This window comes from Neophocaena asiaeorientalis, unplaced genomic scaffold (genome assembly GCF_003031525.2).
Source record: "Neophocaena asiaeorientalis asiaeorientalis breed wild unplaced genomic scaffold, Neophocaena_asiaeorientalis_V1.1 scaffold443, whole genome shotgun sequence".
Classification (NCBI taxonomy): domain Eukaryota; kingdom Metazoa; phylum Chordata; class Mammalia; order Artiodactyla; family Phocoenidae; genus Neophocaena; species Neophocaena asiaeorientalis.
This window is the reverse complement of record NW_020171808.1, coordinates 2,111,158-2,130,426: the sequence shown is the minus strand read 5'-3', so window position 1 is coordinate 2,130,426 and position 19,269 is coordinate 2,111,158. Positions and strand designations below refer to the sequence as shown.

The 19,269-nt window shown below is 52.3% G+C and overlaps 1 protein-coding gene across 5 annotated transcripts in view; it reads left to right on the top strand.

Moving 5' to 3' along the window:
* Nucleotides 1–606: 606 nt before the first annotated feature.
* Nucleotides 607–19,269, top strand: part of LOC112406291 (uncharacterized) — a 151,399-nt gene continuing 132,736 nt past the window's right edge. For 4 of the 5 annotated variants that reach the window (XR_003004554.1, XR_003004560.1, XR_003004551.1 and 1 more), the window contains exons 1-2: nt 659–746; nt 832–946. Coding sequence is in view for 1 of the 5 variants with exons in the window: in XM_024755069.1 (XP_024610837.1) it covers nt 608–677; nt 832–946 (185 nt within the window). In the remaining 4 variants the exon portion in view is untranslated. Of the gene's footprint in view, nt 747–831; nt 947–19,269 lie in introns of all 5 variants that reach the window. The other variant, XM_024755069.1, reaches the window with a different exon arrangement.

Genomic DNA, 19,269 nt, shown 5'->3' with positions numbered 1-19,269 from the left:
TTGGTCGCGACCCTGTGAATACTTGTTGAGTGATGAAGAGGGAGGGACTGACTTGCCCTGAGTCCCAAAGCTACGGATACTTATTAAACCAATGCACCCAGACGACCCAGGGCAGCGGCGGGGTCAGGCCCTCTTCTCCTGCGTGACACCCTTCAGCAGCCGTCCCCCTCGCTGCCCCGTCACTGAGTCTCTCCTGGGTCTGACAAAGCTGAAATGGTCTTAAATCTCGTAGAAGCAGTGGTTTTCTACTCACTCTTGCTGAAATATAAATGCTTTACCTCGGATCAAGCAGGTGAACTCCATGAAGCCACTTAACTTCTTAATGAACACTTCCTCTCAGAAGGCTTATTTTACGGAGAATGAACTAAAATTCGATCTCTAACCCCAGTGTCCAGGATGAAAGGGAAGTAGAAAAGGCAATGTCTGAGGTCTGCTCCTACCACGTGAAAACCCTGTTATTTCTGTTAAGATGCCTGTTTATTTACTTCTGAGTAATGGCACAAAGGCACTTGTTTTCTAAGTAGTGATGTATTATTGCCTAGTAAGGCATTCTGAATATTTCAAAGTGTGATACTAATAGCCGTTTTGCCAGCTTTCCAGATGAGCAATGCTCCTGGTGACGCACATGGTGATTCACTCAGGGAAGACAGTGGGCGACCCTGGCTTCCCTTTAGGACGTAAGCAGAATTCTCTACTTGGCATCTTTTAACTGTAACCCACCAGGGCTGACCTGGAAGAGCTCACAAGTAATTTCCAAGTGGGTAGCTGCAGAGCATGCCTGGGAGATGGGGGAAGAAAACAGTATCTGACGAGGTTTTGGTCTTTGCTTAGGAATGAAGCCAGAATCCGGGGGTGGCCCCCAAGCACCCGTGGCCGTGGGAATCTTGTCTGCAAGGCGCCCTCCCGATCCTTTCCTGCTCTGCATGCAGCTGTTGCATCGCTGCAGGTGAGAGCGACCTCAGCCCCCCTTGGAGGCAGCCCGTGCCTGAGCGCTTTCCGAACCGGTGGGGATCTCAGGAAAGGGGTTGAGGTTGAGGAGGATTCTTCGGAAGGGAGGGGAGGGTGTCGCCTCCCAAGCTTGGGCTCCTGTGGCAGAACCATCACGGGAGCAGCTCTGGGCTGACCTGCGTGACTTGGCGGGTCCTTGGTCCTGCACATCCCCTTGCTCTGCATCCACTCAGGCTTTGTGTAAGGACCGAACGAGGTGATGTGTGTAGAGACAGTGGTCTTTGCGAGTTCACTTACTCCGGAAGAGGAGCAATGGCTACCCACGGGGCCCATCCCGTAGGGGCCAGGACGCAGCGGGCGTTGGGGCTGTGACGGAGTGAGCCCCGCAGACGGTTCAGACAGGACGTGGTGATGATCTTGGCCTGGCCGTGTGTGGGTCTCCGACCAGGATGACTCAGACCAGTTGTCGTTGCTTGTGTGTCGGCTGGTTACCTGCACGCCTGCAGGGGAAGCCTCAGGCTGTGTGGGTGAAGGAGGGGAGAAAAGCAGAATTTCTTTCTCTCCATCTTCCCATATGTGAGGGGGAAACTAGGCTTCTAGTGTTTTAGTGGAAACTCCCAGGCCCAGGTCTTTACTCCAATACGCTGCTGTTTGTTTTGGTCAAAATGGGCTATTCCTTTAGTGCATCCTTGTCTTAAGTGCTATTTACTTCCTAGTGAAATCTTATGGATTTGTTTAAAGATGATTCCAAAGTATTTGGGTGCTTTTAAAAGGATGCTTTCTGTTGTGCTTTAGAAGAAAATAAGATTGTGTAACCCAAGGCAACTCGTTGGAGTTCAGTGAGTACTGAGGCGTGAGGATCAAAAGCACTCAGTTTACAGCGGGCTTGGTGGGTGATCGGCTCACCTACAGGACCTCCTGTGTTCATCTGGGGGAGGAGGTCTGGAAGTGGATGGTGAAGGGCTCTACCTCAGCTGTCCAAGGAAGCCCCCCGCCCCAGCCTGCTCTCTGTCCTGGGCTGTAAGGACACAGACCCCCGGGCGGCGGGGCAGGTCAGCCTCGTCTTCAGCTCTGTCCCTGGGACACATGGTTCTGAGAAATCGTACATACGGTAATCGCACTCAGAGCACACTGGGCTTCCCCTCCCCGCTCAGGGCCTTCCCTGCAGGGCCGGTGTGGTCGTGCTATGCTCCGCCGGGTGCACGGTACCCGTTTGCAGAGCCCACGACAGGATTGTTAAGCCAAATGCCAGCAGAAACGAGCTTCAGACGTGTTTCCAGGCACGCGTTCAGCAGCACTTTGCAGTTAACTGCGGCTGGTGGGCCAGCTGCGGAGGTTTTGGGGGCACGGTGACACGCTTGTCCTTTTGTCCCTGAGACCCTTCCAGGTGGGGCCTCTGTGACCCTCGCTAAACAGAGGCTCAGGTGACAGGAGCTCTAGGGCCACACCGCCGGGCAGTGGCAAAGCCAGGCCAGAGCCTCAAGCATCCATGTGTCTGACTTGTAAACGGTCCGAGGACATGGGGGCTGCAGGTTAGGGCGCATCCAGCTGAAGCCTTGTTCTTCCTCAAGGAGAGGCCCGGAGTGAGCGTCTCTGGGGTGTGCTGAGCATTTCCAGCGCCCGGGCACTGGGTCCGCATCTGCAGGACGGAAGACTGGCCGAGAGTGCGCTCCCTGTGTGCATCTCCTGCTTAATCGGAGAGGGTGCTTCCCCAGGGCTCTCGTGGGACGACACCGCCCCAGCGGCTGCTCACATCCGGGCCCAGCTCAGCGGGGCTGGGGCAGCAGAGCCGGCTGTGTGAGCTGGGCGGTGGGGCGCCCTGCTGTCGGGGGGCCGTGTGGGGGGCCGTCATTCCTGGTGGGGCTGGGAGGGCTCCTTCGTGCTGCACCCTCTGCCCTGACAACACCTACAGGTAAGGCTCTGCAGCCTGGGGCAGAGCTTGGACCACCTGGGGGGATGCCTTTTGTGCTCTTTTGGTGACCATAACAGTCATTTTTAAACGAGGTCATTAGTGGTGATGAATTGTTGAACCATTGAACCAAATGGGGAAAAAAAATAAGCATCACCTTCTAACTAGTGAGAACATGAGAGTTAATAATCACTTCTGGTAACAGTTGCTGGCACCGACCGGACTCCGTCCCAAGAGCTTTCCTTAAAGGGCCCTGGTGTCTTCGCGACTCTGAAGAGTAGCCCATTTTGTGGCTGGGCCGACTGAGGCCCCCCCAGGCTCGGCACACACAACATGCCACCGTTAGGCCTCCTCTGAGCTCTGGGCACCTCACCTCCACTTTCCCTGTGCTCCGAGGAGAGAGGCTTTGTCTGGGGACCACAAAGCCCCCCATGTCCCCTCAGTGTCCCTGAGGGGCCTCTGTCCTCTGGCCTCTTTCCCGACTGTGGCTCTTGGGTCCTGTGGATGCCATCATCTCTCTCTCTCTATTTGATTGAATATTTTACTGTAAAAAAGCAATTTCATGGATTGATTGATTGAAGTATAGTTGACTTAACGATATTATGTTAGTTTCAGAGGTACAACATAGTGATTTAAAAAAAATTTTTAAGGAAGATTTGTTTAATTAATTAATTAATTAATTGGGGGACTGTGCCGGGCACATGTGGGATCTTAGTTCCCTAAGCGGCAATCGAACCCACACCCCCTGCATTGGGAGCACAGAGTCTTAACCACCGGACTGCCAGGGAAGTCCCCCCAACTTAGTGATTTGATACTTTTATAGATTACGCACCATACAAAGTCATCCCAATGTTGTCAACTCCATTTCCCTTGCCGTACATTACATCCCTGTGACTTATTTATTTTGTAACCAGAGGTTTGTGCCTCTCAATCCCCTTCACCTCTTTTGTCCACCTCTCCAGCCTCTGCTCTCTGGTGACCGTGAGTTTGTTCTCTGTATCTGTGAGTCTGTTTTTGTTTTGTTTATTTTGTTATATTTATTTTGTGTTTTAGGTTCCACATAAAAGTGAAAACATACAGTATTTGTCTTCCTCTGTCTGACATATTTCATCGAGCATATCACGCTCCAGGTCCGTCCACGTTGTCACAAATGTCGCCTCTGCTCCCTTGACCCCCAGAGTGCTGCCTGCAGTACTGCCATGAGAGCAGGTGTTTGGGAGGCCTGAGGTGGTGGAGGGCTCTGAGGCCTGTTCTTGCTACTGACTGCATCCCTCTTTGGCTCCAACGCGTTTGCCATCGACTGGAGCCCCCCTTTGCCTTTAAACTGTGACTTTGGTTTTCCACTCTCTAGCAGGATAGAGTATCTGGAAGTTTTGCGCTTCGTTTTGTCTTTGACAGACTCACCCTCGTAGATGTGTCCTTCCCTGACTAGCCTCTGCTGGAAACGCAGCTGCACAGATGTCTGTTTTCTTGTCCAAAGCCTCCGGGGTCACAGGCGACCTTTCTCCTCCGGTCGGCTCCTATACCGAAAGTGACCATGGAACCCAAACTTGTCCCCATCTGTCCTGCCTGGGACGCCGTCTCGACTGGTGTCTCTACTGGTGTGCAGACCTGGTATTTATTTCTATCTCATTCTTTACCATTCCACGTGCCATGAAGGCCCCAGATGGAGCTGAAGCTGGGGTTACAGACTTGTCCGGGCCTCTGATGAACTGCGTGAGGCAAGCCCAGCATCCGTGTGGTTGGCAGGGTCTTTGTTTGTGAAACGATGACCGGGGAACTGGAAGAGGTCCGATGAGCTGATGACATCTCCCTGGAGACTGGCCCCCAGCCTGCACCACCTCACGCTGCACCAGAGCTGCAGGCAGAGGTAAAGGAGCAAGAGTCTGGGAGTCTTAAGGCTCAAGAAGCCCCAGGGTGACCAGATGTGACCCAGAGTTGGGAAAAGGGCCCCTGTCACTTCTGCATGGAACACTGCATGGCTTTAGGGCATGCAGTGCACGGAGTAGGACTCAGGGTGATTTGCTGAAGGAAGGAAGGAAGGAAGGAAGGATGGAAGGAAGGAGGGAAGGAAGGATGGAAGGAAGGAGGGAAGGAAGGAAGGAAGGATGGAAGGATGGAGGGAAGGAAGGATGGAAGGAAGGAAGGAAGGATGGAAGGAAGGAAGGGGGGATGGAAGGAAGGAAGGAAGAAAGGAAGGAAGGATGGAAGGATGGAAGGAAGGAAGGAAGGATGGAAGGAAGGAAGGAAGAAAGGATGGAAGGAAGGATGGAAGGAAGGAAGGAAGGATGGAAGGAAGGATGGAAGGAAGGAAGGATGGATGGAAGGAAGGAGGGAAGGAAGGAAGGAAGGAAGGTTGGAAGGAAAGAAGGAAGGAACATTTGATGCTCTGGAGGCCTGAGCATCACCTCCAGGATATGCAGTGTTGAAAGCTTCAGAGGACCGTGCCTGTCGCAGACTTCTGAGCTGTCCTGCTGAGTCCTGGGTCCAGATCTCAAAGGCCTTCAGGCAGCCCCTGGGCATGTTCTCCCCAAGGGAAGTCTGAGGGGAAGGAGGGGGCCGCCAGGTGCAGAGCAGGAATGTCAGGGAAGAACATAGGCTGTGAGGGCCCGGAGGTGGGAGCTGAGGCACGTGACCACCAAGGTCACAAGCTCCAAGGGTCCCGCTCAACTGGGTGGAACCCTCCACCCCGACCTGCAGAGCTGGCATTACCTGGGGACCCTCATTCTGGTGGCGCAGGGGCCGCACACCCAGCAGTGGCCGCAGAGGCCCCGCGATGGTGACCTTGTTTGTGCCTGGAGGCTGGGGAGCCCCGAGCAGGCTCACGGCTCACCCAGGTGTTAAACCTCTTTAAGGGAAGGCATTCAGCTTACGCAGGTCTGTTTGCCCCGCAGTGCAGGGCACGGCGTCTTTCATTGGAAACTCTTCAACAATTACTGATGATTGATTAACCACTGTTGTCTACTTTGGTCTTAACAGACTGGTACGGACACATAGTATTTGTACCAGTGTATTTGGATGGTGGCAAAGCTTCTCCTGACTCACCTGTGCCCCGTGGCGGCACAGAGGGGTAGGGCTGAGAGGCGGGGCTGGGTGCCTCGGGCCTGAACCACATGCCTTGCCGCAGCCTCCCGCCTGGGAGTCTCTTGAGGGCTGTGCGCTCAGGTCCGCGCAGCTCCCAGAGCACTGCTTGGTGCGTGAGAAGAGGTCGGACGGGCTCCTGTTAAGTGACCTTTCACAGCCGTCCGCCGGCTCCTCCCACGGAGCCTGCTTGGAGCTCTCGGATCATCTTTGCCTTCAGAAATGGAGGGGAGCCTGTGTGGGCGGGACGGTGGGGCGCACGTCGGGGGTGCAGGCTGACCCCTGCAGACCCGCGTGGTCCGGGGGGCAGAGGTGAGGGCTCACGGCTCCTGCCCTGGAAAAGCTCAGGGTTGAATCCCCATTGATGGTTATACTTGCCTCGTTTTCTCCGGTGTAGATTCACATGCACTTAGATCCCCTTTAAAATGGAAATACTTCTGGATAATTTGTTGGCATATCATTGCATGCGTTAGCTAATCCGATTCCTTTCCTTGTTAACGCAGTGGTGTGATGGCACGGGGAATTTTGGCGAGGCAGAGAGCGTAGCACTAATTTTGGAAGAGATCTGAACAGAAACTCATGACCCTAGGATAGAGGGACTCAGAAAATCGTACAGAGGACCGAGAGGTCAAAGTTCACCTGTTCTCCAGAGTTGGCCCAGGACCTCCTCTGCCCCCAGCAGTTCATGGAAGGAGGGGACACTCTTCCCGCTCCCCCAGTGTCCCCTTCTAGTTCCCAGTGAGTCTCTGTTCTTGAGACCCAGAACCTTTAATAGAAGAATTCTCCCACTTTGTGGGCTCAGTAAGCTTTTGCTGTGTCTCCCCCCAGACAGCTCAGTCATTCACTGCAGCCTACTGAGGCAGCTCCAGGCACCACCCCCAGCCTGCTCCCTGCTCCCTGCCTAACGTCCTGTGTCCAGACAAAGGGGCCTCGTGGCTGGGGTGCTGGTGAGTGGGTAGAAGCTCCCGGATGGCTGACGTCCTCCTCTTGCTGGGCGAGGGGAACAGGGTTTGTAGAGGGATTTCTTCTCCCTCGTGGCTTGTGTGAGGGCCTGGGGCTTTCTGCCACTTGGGAGGCTCCCTCCCCACCTAAGAAGTCCTTGGTCTGGGCAGCCTGGGCCGGTTCTGCTCTAGGTCTTGGGGACAGGTATGTGTCTTTCCTTTGCTGCTGTCTTCTGAAAAGGAGGGACACCTTGGAGCAGAAACCCACGTGTTGGAGAACTAACCCCCAGCAGCTCTGGATGTGACCGTATCTGGAGAGGCCCTTTCAGAGGTGATCCAGGTAAAGAGGTTGTTAGGTGAGCCCTAACCTGATAGCTGGTGTCCTTATAAGGAGAGACTATTAGGATGCAGACACACACAGGGGACGACTGTGTGAGGACACAGGGGGAGGGGCCCACATCCCCAGGCCACGGGGCCAGGCCTGGAGGACGTGCCCCGCCCACTTCCTCCATCTGGGGGTTCCAGCTTCCAGGACTGGGAGACAATGTTTCTGCTGTTTGAACCCCCAGCATGTGGTGCTTTGTTATGAGCAAAGCGTCCTCACCAACCCCCCAAAGCCCAGGGTTGTACAGAAGTCAGCAGCCTCCGGCCCAGGCTCTGGCCTCGTTCGTTACGGTTCAGTCCCTGTGGCCCACGTGTGGTCCAGTGTAAGTCACCAGGCCGGGGTGACCTGTAGTAGCAGACGGGCTTGTCCTGCCGCCTCCTGGCTCTGCCCCAGCAGGCTGACCGAGACCGCTCAGGGGGCCGATGGGTCAAGGACTGGGATTCTGGCCAAATGCCTTCCCGGCTCCTTACCACCAACACTAACCGTCAGCTACCGCTTTGCGTTCATGGGAAAATACGTTCTCAGCTCCCAGGGACTGCTTACAAGTGCAGTTTTGGATCGCAGCTTGTTTAAGCTGAGGACCGCTCTTTGTACATTTCTTACCAACATTCAAAGGGAATATACTTTTTGCTGACACACTGTAGAGCTCAACCTTTCTACCGATGTGGCCCCGTCTTTCCATATTTAGTGCTCATTGCTGTACTTGTTGGTCAGACTGAGTACATGATTTCAGAGGAGTTTGCAGATATAAATAATAGACTTGAGAAATCTTTCTCTTTCGAAGTACTGAAAATCCCTGACAATGCAGGAGGATGGAACTGTCTATTCTCGGTATTTGAGATGCTGTCTCCTATTTATATGCAAATACTCAACTTGGAAACATTGAAATGCTGGTGAGAGAAAATGATGCTTTTCTTAGTGACTTGGCATGAAATGTCCTGTTCTCTTGTGGCATCTTTAGCATCACGTAAAGGAGGAGGATACAATGCACTTCTTTAAACGTACATTAAACAGGTTTAGTGAACACTGGTTAAAGGCTGACAGGCAGGTTGATACTGCTAACCAGCTTCTAACTAGCAAATCCCGCCTCTGGTTTCACAAAAATGATTGAACAAACATTTACTGAACGCCTACTCCTCTCCCAGCACTGAGCTGGGATGAGTGAACGTAGCGCCTGCCTTTAAGGAACTGACAGTTTAGTAGGTCTGATTCGTAGTCACTCGAGAATTTCCCTCTCACGCCTATTCGTTCTAGAAATGAAAGGAGATAATCGTATAAAGCGCTTGGCCCAACGCTCAGCGTATAATCCAGTGTTCCATAAACGTTCATTACAATTGTTATTATTAGAAAAAATAGCAAAGGAAATAGAATGATGTACTTTGCTGCCCCTGGATTGGCTTCGTCCTTAGTCATCCTCAGGGCTCTGCCTGCAAAGTGATGGTAATTCCTATAGGCATCTGCGAACGCCTTCCCGGGTGTCTGGTGACTGGCATCACCTCTGCTACCCAGGGATAAAAATACACAGTCACCTCTCCTGGGTGGCCTTGCGTTTTGCAGTCCAGACCTAGTAGCTCCACGACCATCCCCGTGTTTTCTGGCTTCTGGGCTCGGTTTGGGCTTTCTGAGCGCCTACTCCTCCCGCGACAGCTAAGTTGTGCAGTCCACTTTGCAACGGATTCCGGTCCCGGGGTCTGGACTTCTGCTTGTTGCTCCACTTATATTTTTGCAGCTTGTGGTCCTGCATTTATGGGGAAGAGTGAACAATTACAGCTTGATGCTGAGGCCCAGATGAAGGCCAGGAAGTGACAGGATGGTGACAAGAATATCCCAGGCACTGTCCCCATGGCCTCTCTGGGCCATTATGGGGCCAGGACAGCTCAGAGGGCTTTGGGGGACGGCTGTGTTGTAGGAGTAAATTCCATCCTGTTTAAAAATGTCCTCTCCCTGCGGCTCCAGAAGCTGACCGACCCCTTGAGTGGACAGGGCACGACCTCACCCAGGCTCTCCAAGGCGCCCACACCAGGCGTCCAGCTCCCAGCGCCCTTGCTGCCACGGCCGGGGTTCCTGCAGCAGCTGGGCGACATCAGGGCCCATCGTGTGCCCGTGTGGGAGCCATTCTGCACCGTCACCTCTGTCGCTGAGGGCGGATGTGGATCCCGAAACTTTGGCGCATCTTGACTTCAGTGGGCGCGGGACTCTTCAAAAGTCTACACTTCAGTGGCAGACAAATCTCACTTTCCAAACAGCTCCCCTGGGCAAGCCCCCTCGTGGAGTCAAGGGCCCCGCTTGCCTTTTCCTCTAGCACAGGAGCTCCTTAATTGAATATGTTTTTTGTTCTCCAAGAGAGGGGAGAATTTTTATCTTTTGTGCGTGCTGAGGACCATGCTTCGTTATCAAAGGAAGCAAAGTACTCTCATTGGTCTGGGGTGCCCAGCGGTCCCTGTTCCCATATTTCTTTTCTTCCAACCCCTCAGTCCGATGTCCTTTTTCCTGTATTTTAGGTCTTAGTGCCCCTTGTTCGAAAGACTAGTTTGCTCTAATGGGAGCGGTTGGTTAGAACTGGACCCTGGGACGGTGCCTGCAACTGCACACCCCAGGCTCAACCCGAATGGCGCCCCTCATCCCGGGGACTCCACACACTCAGGGGCCACACCACAGAAGAGCTTTGCTTTCACCCCTTTGGCCAAGACCATACAGACCCGCCAATAGGGCCTCCTTTGCAGAGGGCGGGGGCCAGGATGGGCTCGCCCAGCGCTCGTATGGGCAGGGGCTGCGGCCACGGTAGGTGGAGGCGGTGAAGAGGAGAGGTGCCCCCCTGCCTCCAGGCCCACTTCTGTCCGGAGGCTGCATGTTGCAGAGAGAGGAGCTTCCAGGGGCAGGAGGCTGGCTTTGCCTCGTGAGAAATCAGCCTTTCCTGTGCTGGGACGGGGGTCTGGGGATTTGCCTTGTTGGACGTTAATGTTAGTTTCGCAGACTCATGAGCGCATCCCGCTGCACAGCAAACGAAAACCCAGGGGCACCTTTACGGCAAGTTCTGTGAAGTTTGGGATGATGAGTTCCTGCTCAGAGAAGGTAGATGTGAATTCGTGTGTGTTTTCACAGGGAGGGCAGTATTTCTTCTCCATTGTGAGGTGAATGTCACAGTTGGAGAAATCAGCCATTTGTGAATGAATATGTTTATAAAATGATAGGAAGATGCTGTAGCATCTGAAAGTACGATTCTGGGTCAAGTTTAAACAGGCTGTAGTCACCGCATTGGGCTCGTAGCAGGGTCACCTCATTACCGCCGAGATATTTCACACGTAAATAAAAATGGTACCCGTGCCCAGACTTCACCTTCGCACTGCTTGTACTTGAGAATCCACAGGAGGTTGGGAGGTGTGTGGCACACTCGTAGGATGTGTCAGAGAGAATGTTGGCTTTGACGGCTCCAACTCCGAGCTGGGGGACAAGATGGACAGGACAAGACGTGAGGTGGGGTGTCTCTTTTCTACCCATTCCTACCTGACGCTTGTGGAGCCACCAGTAGTCCAAGGAGGAGGTTAAAAGGAGTTCTTCACTCAAAATGTCATCAGAACTCTTCCCTGTTTGGACTTGAGGGTGTAGACACCCCAGCAGCCCCTACTTCTGCTGAGTTCCAAGAGCTCCTGTGACCGCGTACAGTGACCACGAGTTACAGGCAGGCGAGGCGCAGCTTCCCGGAGCTGCTTCCAAGAACGTCAACTCTTGGAATTAAAGGTATCAAGGATGTGGCAGTACAGAGTCAAGGAATTCAACTGGTAGATAATTTAAAACATTCACATTGTATCAGAACACACATAGGGAATATCGTGCATTAAAACACAAACATTTTGGAGTTTGAGATTGACATATACACACTACTATCAATACGTATAAAGTAGATAATCAACAGGGACCTACTGTACAGCACAGGGAACTCTACTCAGTATCCTGTAATAACTTATATGGGAAAAGAATCTGGAAAAGATTGGCTATACGTGTATGTGTACCTGACCCACTCTGCTGCACACCTGAAATAACACAGCACTGTAAATCAACTGTACCCCAATATAAAGTAAAAAGTAAGTTAAAAAAATAAAACACAATCGTTTTGCATGAACGCTGAAATTAAAACGCTCACTTCAGGGACGGTTTTTTGCTTGCCATCAGCCCACGTACAGTTCTGTCCCCAGACTTCCGGGACTGTTCACTCAAGGTTCTTTGTTCTCAGGGGACCTTGATGGACGTATTTGAGAAGCTCCGAGTGTTAGGACGGTCTCAAATGTCCTCACTCCGATTTTTATCTGAGCAGTATTTGTCTCCGTGCTGTATAGAGCTTTAAGAAGAGAAACTTGATATTTTAAAAATTCTGTAGATTTACTTGGGAGAGCTCTTCAGATACCTATTGAACAGTGAAGAATAAAGGAGCTCTCACTGATGTTATAAAATGATCATTGCAATTGATCAAACGCGTTTCAAGGCCTGAGGAAAAGGTCATTTTTCCTTGGAATAAAGATATTATTTGTATGTGAATGGATTTAAGTCAGAGGAGGGCTGTTTGCAGAAGCTGGTTTTCTGCACGTAACTTTGGGGATGGAAGGTTTGAAGTCTGGACTACGTAGGTGAGGAGTCACTGCGGGGCGGGGAGCTTTCCTGGGAAGCTCTTTTCATCCAACCCAAGGAAACCAGCATCTTTGCTGGAGGGGTGTGTTTTCTTCTCCGATATTCTAACGCCAGGGCTCTGGGCCCCTCGGAGTGGAGCCAGAGAAGGTGGGGTGCCCCTGGTTCCATTTTGGGGCACCAGGCCTGTTGAGCAGTTTACTAATAGAACCTCACGTTTATGTAAAAATTAACACTTTACGAAGTACTTCGCTATGCATTAGAGTCAGAATTTTAGACCCAGGGGGAATGTTGAGGCGCCTCTGTATTAAGGGTGTTGAGAACACGGAGGTCCCTGGATCCTTTGTTTTGGGAACGAAGGCCATGAGGCCCAGAGCAGCGGGCTGTGCGGGGCTCGCTCGGGGGTCCAGACCTTTCGGTCCAGCGGGCCGTCTCCCGGACCTCAGCGCCCCACCGTGCAGATGCGGCTCTGCCCCCGGGGTGACGGATGCACTGCTGGCAGCCTTGCTGGCGGCGTGGCCCTTCCAACGACCCTTTGAGGGAGGAGGGGTGGGCGCATCTCTAAGTTACAGAGAAAGAAATCGGGGCTCAGAAAGCGTGACATTTTGTTCAGGCCACACGACTGGTGAGTGACAAGCCCGGGAGAGAGTGCAGCTGTCCCCCTGGAGATCTTCCTGTCTCACTGCCTGGAAATGCGGCCCCAGCCCAGCCCGGGGCCCGCTGACCCCTCGGGGCGGCTGGGAGCCCCTCCTGCAAGTGAGGGCGGCTTTGATCCCGGACCACGGACAGAGGGTTTAAGGAAGAAATAATGACTGGGATCTGTTATTTGTCCAGCCAAAGGGCAGCTTCGTCGCAATGTCGGGTGAGGATAGTGGGTTTTGCTGTGGCCTTTGCAGGAGGAAGGAGCCCACTTCTTGGCCCACTTCTTGGCACCTGCTGACTTTGAGAAAAACTTGTCTGAAGATGAGGATTAATGTAATGGCTGATTCCATTACTTCTGTACTTTTTGGATGAAATTTGATCGTTCAGCCTCACATTCCTTCTCTTCACCTGCTCTGGAAGGAAATTGAATTCTCTGAAAGAAAATGCAGTCCAGACCAGGACACACACAGAACCAGCCTCCGCCGTCCTCGTAGACGTCAGGGGCTCCCCGTGGCCACAGATGCGTCTCTTCTGGTTTGTTTACACCGCACAGTTTATTCCATTAAGGGCCAGTTTCAGGTGCTTGGCGGGACCCAGATGGCTGGAGGCCGGCTGCCTTGAACCCGAGCCAGTGAACGGTCCCTGGACTGACTTCCTCAGGACTGGAAACTCCACTGGGGCAGGGCTCGCTCACCTCGAAACCTGGGGGTTGTTCCTCCGCCCCAGCCCGGGGTCTGTCTGCTAATCTGGCTCCCAGGAGGTGCGGGGCTCTGGAGGCCCCTCCACTCCCTCTACTGCCTCTCCCCATGCCCGACCTCAACAGAGAAAATGTCATCCACATAGCGGTACCCCTTTCTCCCCACCACCTTTTAATGTATTTAATTTTTAGAGTTTTACTTTTATTTTTTAAACTAACATATGGTAAATGACACTTCTTTTGGCACGTAGTTCTAGAAAATTTAACACACGTATAGCTACCGTGAAAACCAGAATGCAGGTCAGTCCCATGGCTTCTCCTCTCTGTGTTACCGCTCTGTATTCATACTTTACCCCTGCAGTGAACTTCTCACAACCATGATCTTCTTCACGACCCTGTAGTTTTGAGGACATTATACAGACGTCCAAATGAAGCGATACAACTTACAGACTTCCGAGACTGGCCTTTTCACTTAGCATAACCGTTGAGTTTCATACAGCTTGTCCTGTACATCAGTAGTTCTTTCTTCTTTATAGATGAGAAGTATTCCTTTGTCTGGATGTACCACAATTTAAAAAACTCCATCAGCTCATTGAAGGGCATTTTAGTTGTTTCCATCTTCAGGTGATATTTTTCAATAGAGCTCCTGTCGATGTTCATGCATGGGTTTTTGTGTGAACCTAGTTTTCATTTCTCTAGAGTAAACCCACCACCTTTTTAAAAATAGCTCCTTGTCCAAGTTTTCTTCTTTAGCGCTTTTTAATATGTACACAACCCATAATTGATACTCTTTGCTTTATGAACATCTAGTTACATGGTTTTGAAATACAAGAGGTGAATCTGTTTCATCTTGCAGTTGAGCAGATGAGTGATGAGGAAGTGAGGGAGGTTGAGTGACCTGTGCGAGGACCCCAGACCCATGATGTTGCAGCACAGGGGGTCCCGGTGCGATTCGGCCCAGACCCACCTCCGGCTCCAGGCCTAGCTCTGGCCCAGCCGTGTGCTCAGAGCCCACAGCCTCAGGTCCTCCGCCCAGGACACACTCAAGCCCCTCTCCTCCGTGGCTCTAACCCGCTGGAATCCTTCCATTTCTGAATTTCTTTGCATTTACAGTCCACGTCGAACGAATTAACGTGGAAAGGTTCTCATGTTGTCCGGGGGTCCTGGTCTTCTCCCCCGCCCCGGCCGACCCGAAGTGTCCACAGGAAGGGATCTCGTCATTCGCTCCTGGGTTCAGGCTAAAGCAGGGCTGGCACGTGCAGCAAATACATCGATGGATTAATTGCTTGATGAACACGGATGTCTTAGCTATTGTCCCCACTTTAAACCCAGCGAGATGATGTTTTACTAAGTGGGACCTGGTGGATATGCTGTGTTCTGTGACTGCTGGCTACCCAGATCTGCCTGGTAACATCGACCGGCCTTGCTGGCCACCTCGTGATGGCGGCAGCCCCCTCACCGCCCGCTGCTGCCATGCTCCAGGCTCCAGAGCCTCTGGACCAGCTGCAGCCACTGGTCTGGCACACGCATGTGCCCTGTGCTCCCGCCCACATACCGGGCAGTCCTCTGAAGGTCTGCTCAGTGCACCTCCCGAGCAGGCAGAGGATTTGCTGTTTCCTCTGTGCCCACAGGCGTTCGCAGCCCATCCTGTGAGCGTAGAACTCGCCTCGCGTGTCACGGTCACTAGTTCGCACATCCTCTTCCTCCACTGCCCTTGTGGGTCCTCACCTCCGGGACCTGCCTCGTGTGTCTTTGCAGCAGCCCTGGCCCAAAAGCAGTGCCTCGAAATAGCTGCTGATGGACGTGATTTAACTTGAGTTGCCAGAGGTGGGAGAGGAGGGACACAGCAGTTCTGAGCACACACTGCCCTCCGACCCGAGGACCCCTCTAAGATGACAAGACCCCGCTGTGTCTTCAGTGGACCTTCCATCTATCGGGGAGCAGCTTAGAGGCAGATTTACCACGAGGCACCTCACTTGCCCAGGCCCCTTCTAAGGTCCTGTACTTAATTTTCAACTTGTAATTTTGTATTCTTTTCCTTACAAAGAGCTCATAAAAATGTAGAATTTTAGGCCTGCAAAAGTGGGATCTGCCCCAGGAGAGCACAGGAGCTCCATCCCTCCCCGAGCTGCAGGGCGGCTGGGCCTCACAGGAGCGGGAACTGGGGGTCTCCTCCAGACGCAGAATTCTTCACGGGGCGAGATGAGGCAAGGAATGATTTAGGAGGAAGTGTGGTACTCACCCTCGATGACATCTGCCTCAAAGAGGTGGGAATGCATCTGGAGCTGACTCTAATTTAATCAACGAGCCACGCACAACGTGTTTAAACTGTTTACGTGCTTTTCAAAGTTCTTTGGTGTTTGTTACTGGGTTCAACCCTCCCACGTGCCCTGGAAGGTGGGTGTCACATCTGTCAGCTGACGAGGACCCCGAGGCCAGGTCAGGAGCTCATGCGAGGTCCCAGGGCAGCCAGGGTCACGGCTGAGGCAGGACTTCAGTGTCATGATCAATCTACACGTTGTCTCTTTCTTCATGAGCTTCAGGGAGGAAACGCGTCCTACACCACGTGTGCAGGAGAGGACGGACTTCTTTCTCCCCAGAAGGCTTCCATGCTGGTGAACAGGGAGGGCTGGTCTTTCAGGGCTGGGGGAGGTGATCAGACAGGAAGGGGGTAAGAAGGAAGGAGGGGGCGGTGTGTGCATGTTGTGTGTGGTGTGTGTGTTATGAGCGGGATGTGTGTGTGCACAAGGGTGTGTCTTTGTGTGTATGTATTTATGTGTGCGTGTACAGGTGTCGGGAAGCTTGTGCTACCTTGGAAGATATAATTAGGCAAGAAGGTTGTGGACCCGCTTACATCAGACCCACAGATGGAAATGTTGGGGAAGGAAGGAAGCAAAGGGCGTGGAGGGTGATGCTGGTGTGATTCGTTGGCCCTTTAGGTGGGTTATTCGGAATTTAGGATGGAAAGAGGCAGCTGGAGCTGAAAGATTTTCAGTATTTAGCATCCGTTCAATCCTTTGTTTCCTAATTCAGTGCCCCCTCCCCAAAGACACGGAAACCCTCTCCCCTCACTTTGTGCCAGGGTTGCCGTGACCAGGCTGCCTCTGGAGACTTGTTGGAAGTTCACGCCTGCGTTTTTCTAGCGTCTCCAAAGCCCTTTAGAAATGCTTCTGACGAATCTTCCCAATCTGTCCTTGAAACAGGTAGGACACGCGGTGTCTGCAAGTGTCCCGTGGGGCTGGCGAGGCCGTGGTGACTGTGGTGACCCTCGTCCCCACCCAGCACACACACATGTACGTGTCGAGGCTCTGGGCAGGACTGGGGCTCCGTCTGAGCAGACCGACCGCGGCGGTCTCTCTCCTGTGGTCGTTTTACATTTCGGGTTTCGTACTGCAGTCGCGTGTGGCGCTGTTTCTTCCTCCTGGTTCTGTTCCATTAACTGCTGTTTAAAACGGTAATGAAGTCGCAGAAGAGACTGGTAAATCCTGCTTCTGATGTCCCTTCGTGGAAACATCACGCAAGTTAGGAATGTTTTTGAGCAGAGCTGCAGAGCCTCAAGTGAGCTTTCTGACCACCCTGTCGCTGAGAGCTAATCCACGCTTTAACCGCCCAGCGTCTGGTTTGTACACAGTGTACGTGGGCACATTTTCATACACGGAGTTGGGGTCAGCACAGCCCAGAGCCTGAGCTCTGGGGCATGCGGCCTTGCCACGCTGGGTCCTAGAGCAAGGCGAGTGGTGCCATTTTTAGGTCTGGGCGCAGGTGGAGGTCTGGGGGTGGAGCCACAGGCCTGGAGCCACAGAAGGTGAGCGGAGACGGCGGTTGAATCAGATGGATTAGGGAGATGAGAGAGGGAGAAAGATGAGAGGCAGGGGATTAGCAGAGAAGAGGTGTCAGCTCCGCGGGAGAAGCTCAGGTTTTATGGAATGTGCCCCGTGTAGAAAATAGCCGCATTTTGATGTCTCTTCCAGGCTTTTCATGGTTAGACAGCTGCAGAGGGAGAGAAAAGTGCGGGCCCTAAACAGGAGCCGTGTTTTCAGAAGACGTGAGGCCTGTGTCCTTTTCGTGATATCACACAACTCCGAGACCTGGCCGGTCGCCAGCTGCATCCGCCTTCCCTGTGGCTTTACGGGGGCAGCAACCTGTTTGTTTGCAGAGGGCACCCCACACCTGCCGAGACACACAGACGGATGTGGACGTGAGACCTCGCCTCACCTTTGAGATGTGGAGTTGGTCCATGTAGCTGTGGCTCTTGATGTTCAAGTACAGCTAAGTGTGTGGGTGTGCCCACATGCAGACACGCACAGACACGCGTGCATGGACACACACACACACACACACACGTACACATGCGTAAACACACAGACAGACACACAGTGAACACAGACACGGGTACACACACAGACACGGGTACACACAGACACGCATGCATGCACACACACAGCGAACACACAAGTACACACACAGACACATGTACACACTGACACACATGCATGCACAGAGACACACACGATGAACACAGACACAGAAACACACAGGCGCACACACACAGACATACATGCACACACAGACACACAAGACACACATGCATACACACAGATACACACAGACACACATGCGCGCACACACACACAATGAACAATAGACACACCACACACACATTCCAGAGACGGTTTAGAAACATGAAAGTCTGGCTCTGTCCTTGGGTGCTGTTAAAGTATTTAAACACGAGGCAATGCGCATTTACAAACAAAAGGACTGTCACTTTGATGGCTGCACAGGGGAAGGTGTGCTTGTCCGCCACCAAATTGCTCCATTTCCGTACAGTTAATCTTGTGAGCTTCTGTTCACGTTTCATTCTGATTCCCACTTTGCAGAGACTTGCTTTTGCTATTTGGACGGGTGAAAGCATCCACCACACAGTTCTGTTAAAATAATAGCTTGTTTGTGTGAGGAGAGAAGCATCTTAGCCTGTATCAGTTACTCTTAGCGTCTGTTCTGATGGCTCTTTATTTATGGAATATTGGCATGTTTTTATCTGTCAGGCTGTCAGTTGTTTTCGGAGGAGAGAGATTTAGAGTAAAATGAGTGATGGGCACAGCCATGGACAGCCAATTCTAAACTAAATATTCTTTTCTTGATCTTACCATTTTATTTTTTAAAAAGAGAAATTAACGTGAGTTCATTTAATATCTTGCAAGGTTCAAGCCAGAAATAATTCCATAATCCTACAATATGGCTCCGATTTAATGCTCCTAATTAAGCCTTCAAACAGCTCTTTAAACACATGTGCCTGTATTTTAGTTTCCCCTTTCATGTTTCTCTAGGCGTTTGACTTTGGGGTCTGTCTAATGCATATGCCTTTTCTTCTAAATTCCCCTTAAAACTCATCTCTTTTGGGGAGTCCTTCCAGGGCTGATGTGCAAACAGCATTCGTATTTTTATGCTGGGCATTGAGGGCATCTGTCATCCTTGTTTTATTCTGGACAAGGGGGACGTGACCACAGTGGGTGTGGCTTTTATCCAAAATGTAAAATAGTTTTGCAAACCTCCATATGGAAACCATCCACACCATGCTGGGAGGACAGCTGGGGGTGGGAGGTCCTTTGAGTGTCACGGGTCCCTTGTTTATTATGATAACCCTTCCGTCACTAGGAGTGTGGTGGCTCTCGGGTCAGTCCAGCCTTAAATCTGCATCCAGCGGAGAACTTGAGTTTTGATGTGTATTTTATGAGACACGCTTCAGGTGCTCTGAGCCTAAAATCTCATGAAAACCACTTCTCTGATCTCTTCCGTATTTCCTGCTTCCAAGGGTGTAATGAGATTTATTTCTGACTTCAGAGGCTGTTAGAGCTTTGGTTATGGTCACAACTCGGGTTGGCTGGAGCCGCTGCAGGGTCCACCGGGCCAGGCGTTGGCCCAGCTTCATCCGCGGTCCCCAGCCCGCCTGTCCATCCCCAGTGGAGCCCTTCTTTGTTCCTCCGTCCTCTGGTCCAGCAGACATGCAATGACACCCTGCTGGGAGGCAGGTGCCCACGGGCCTGGA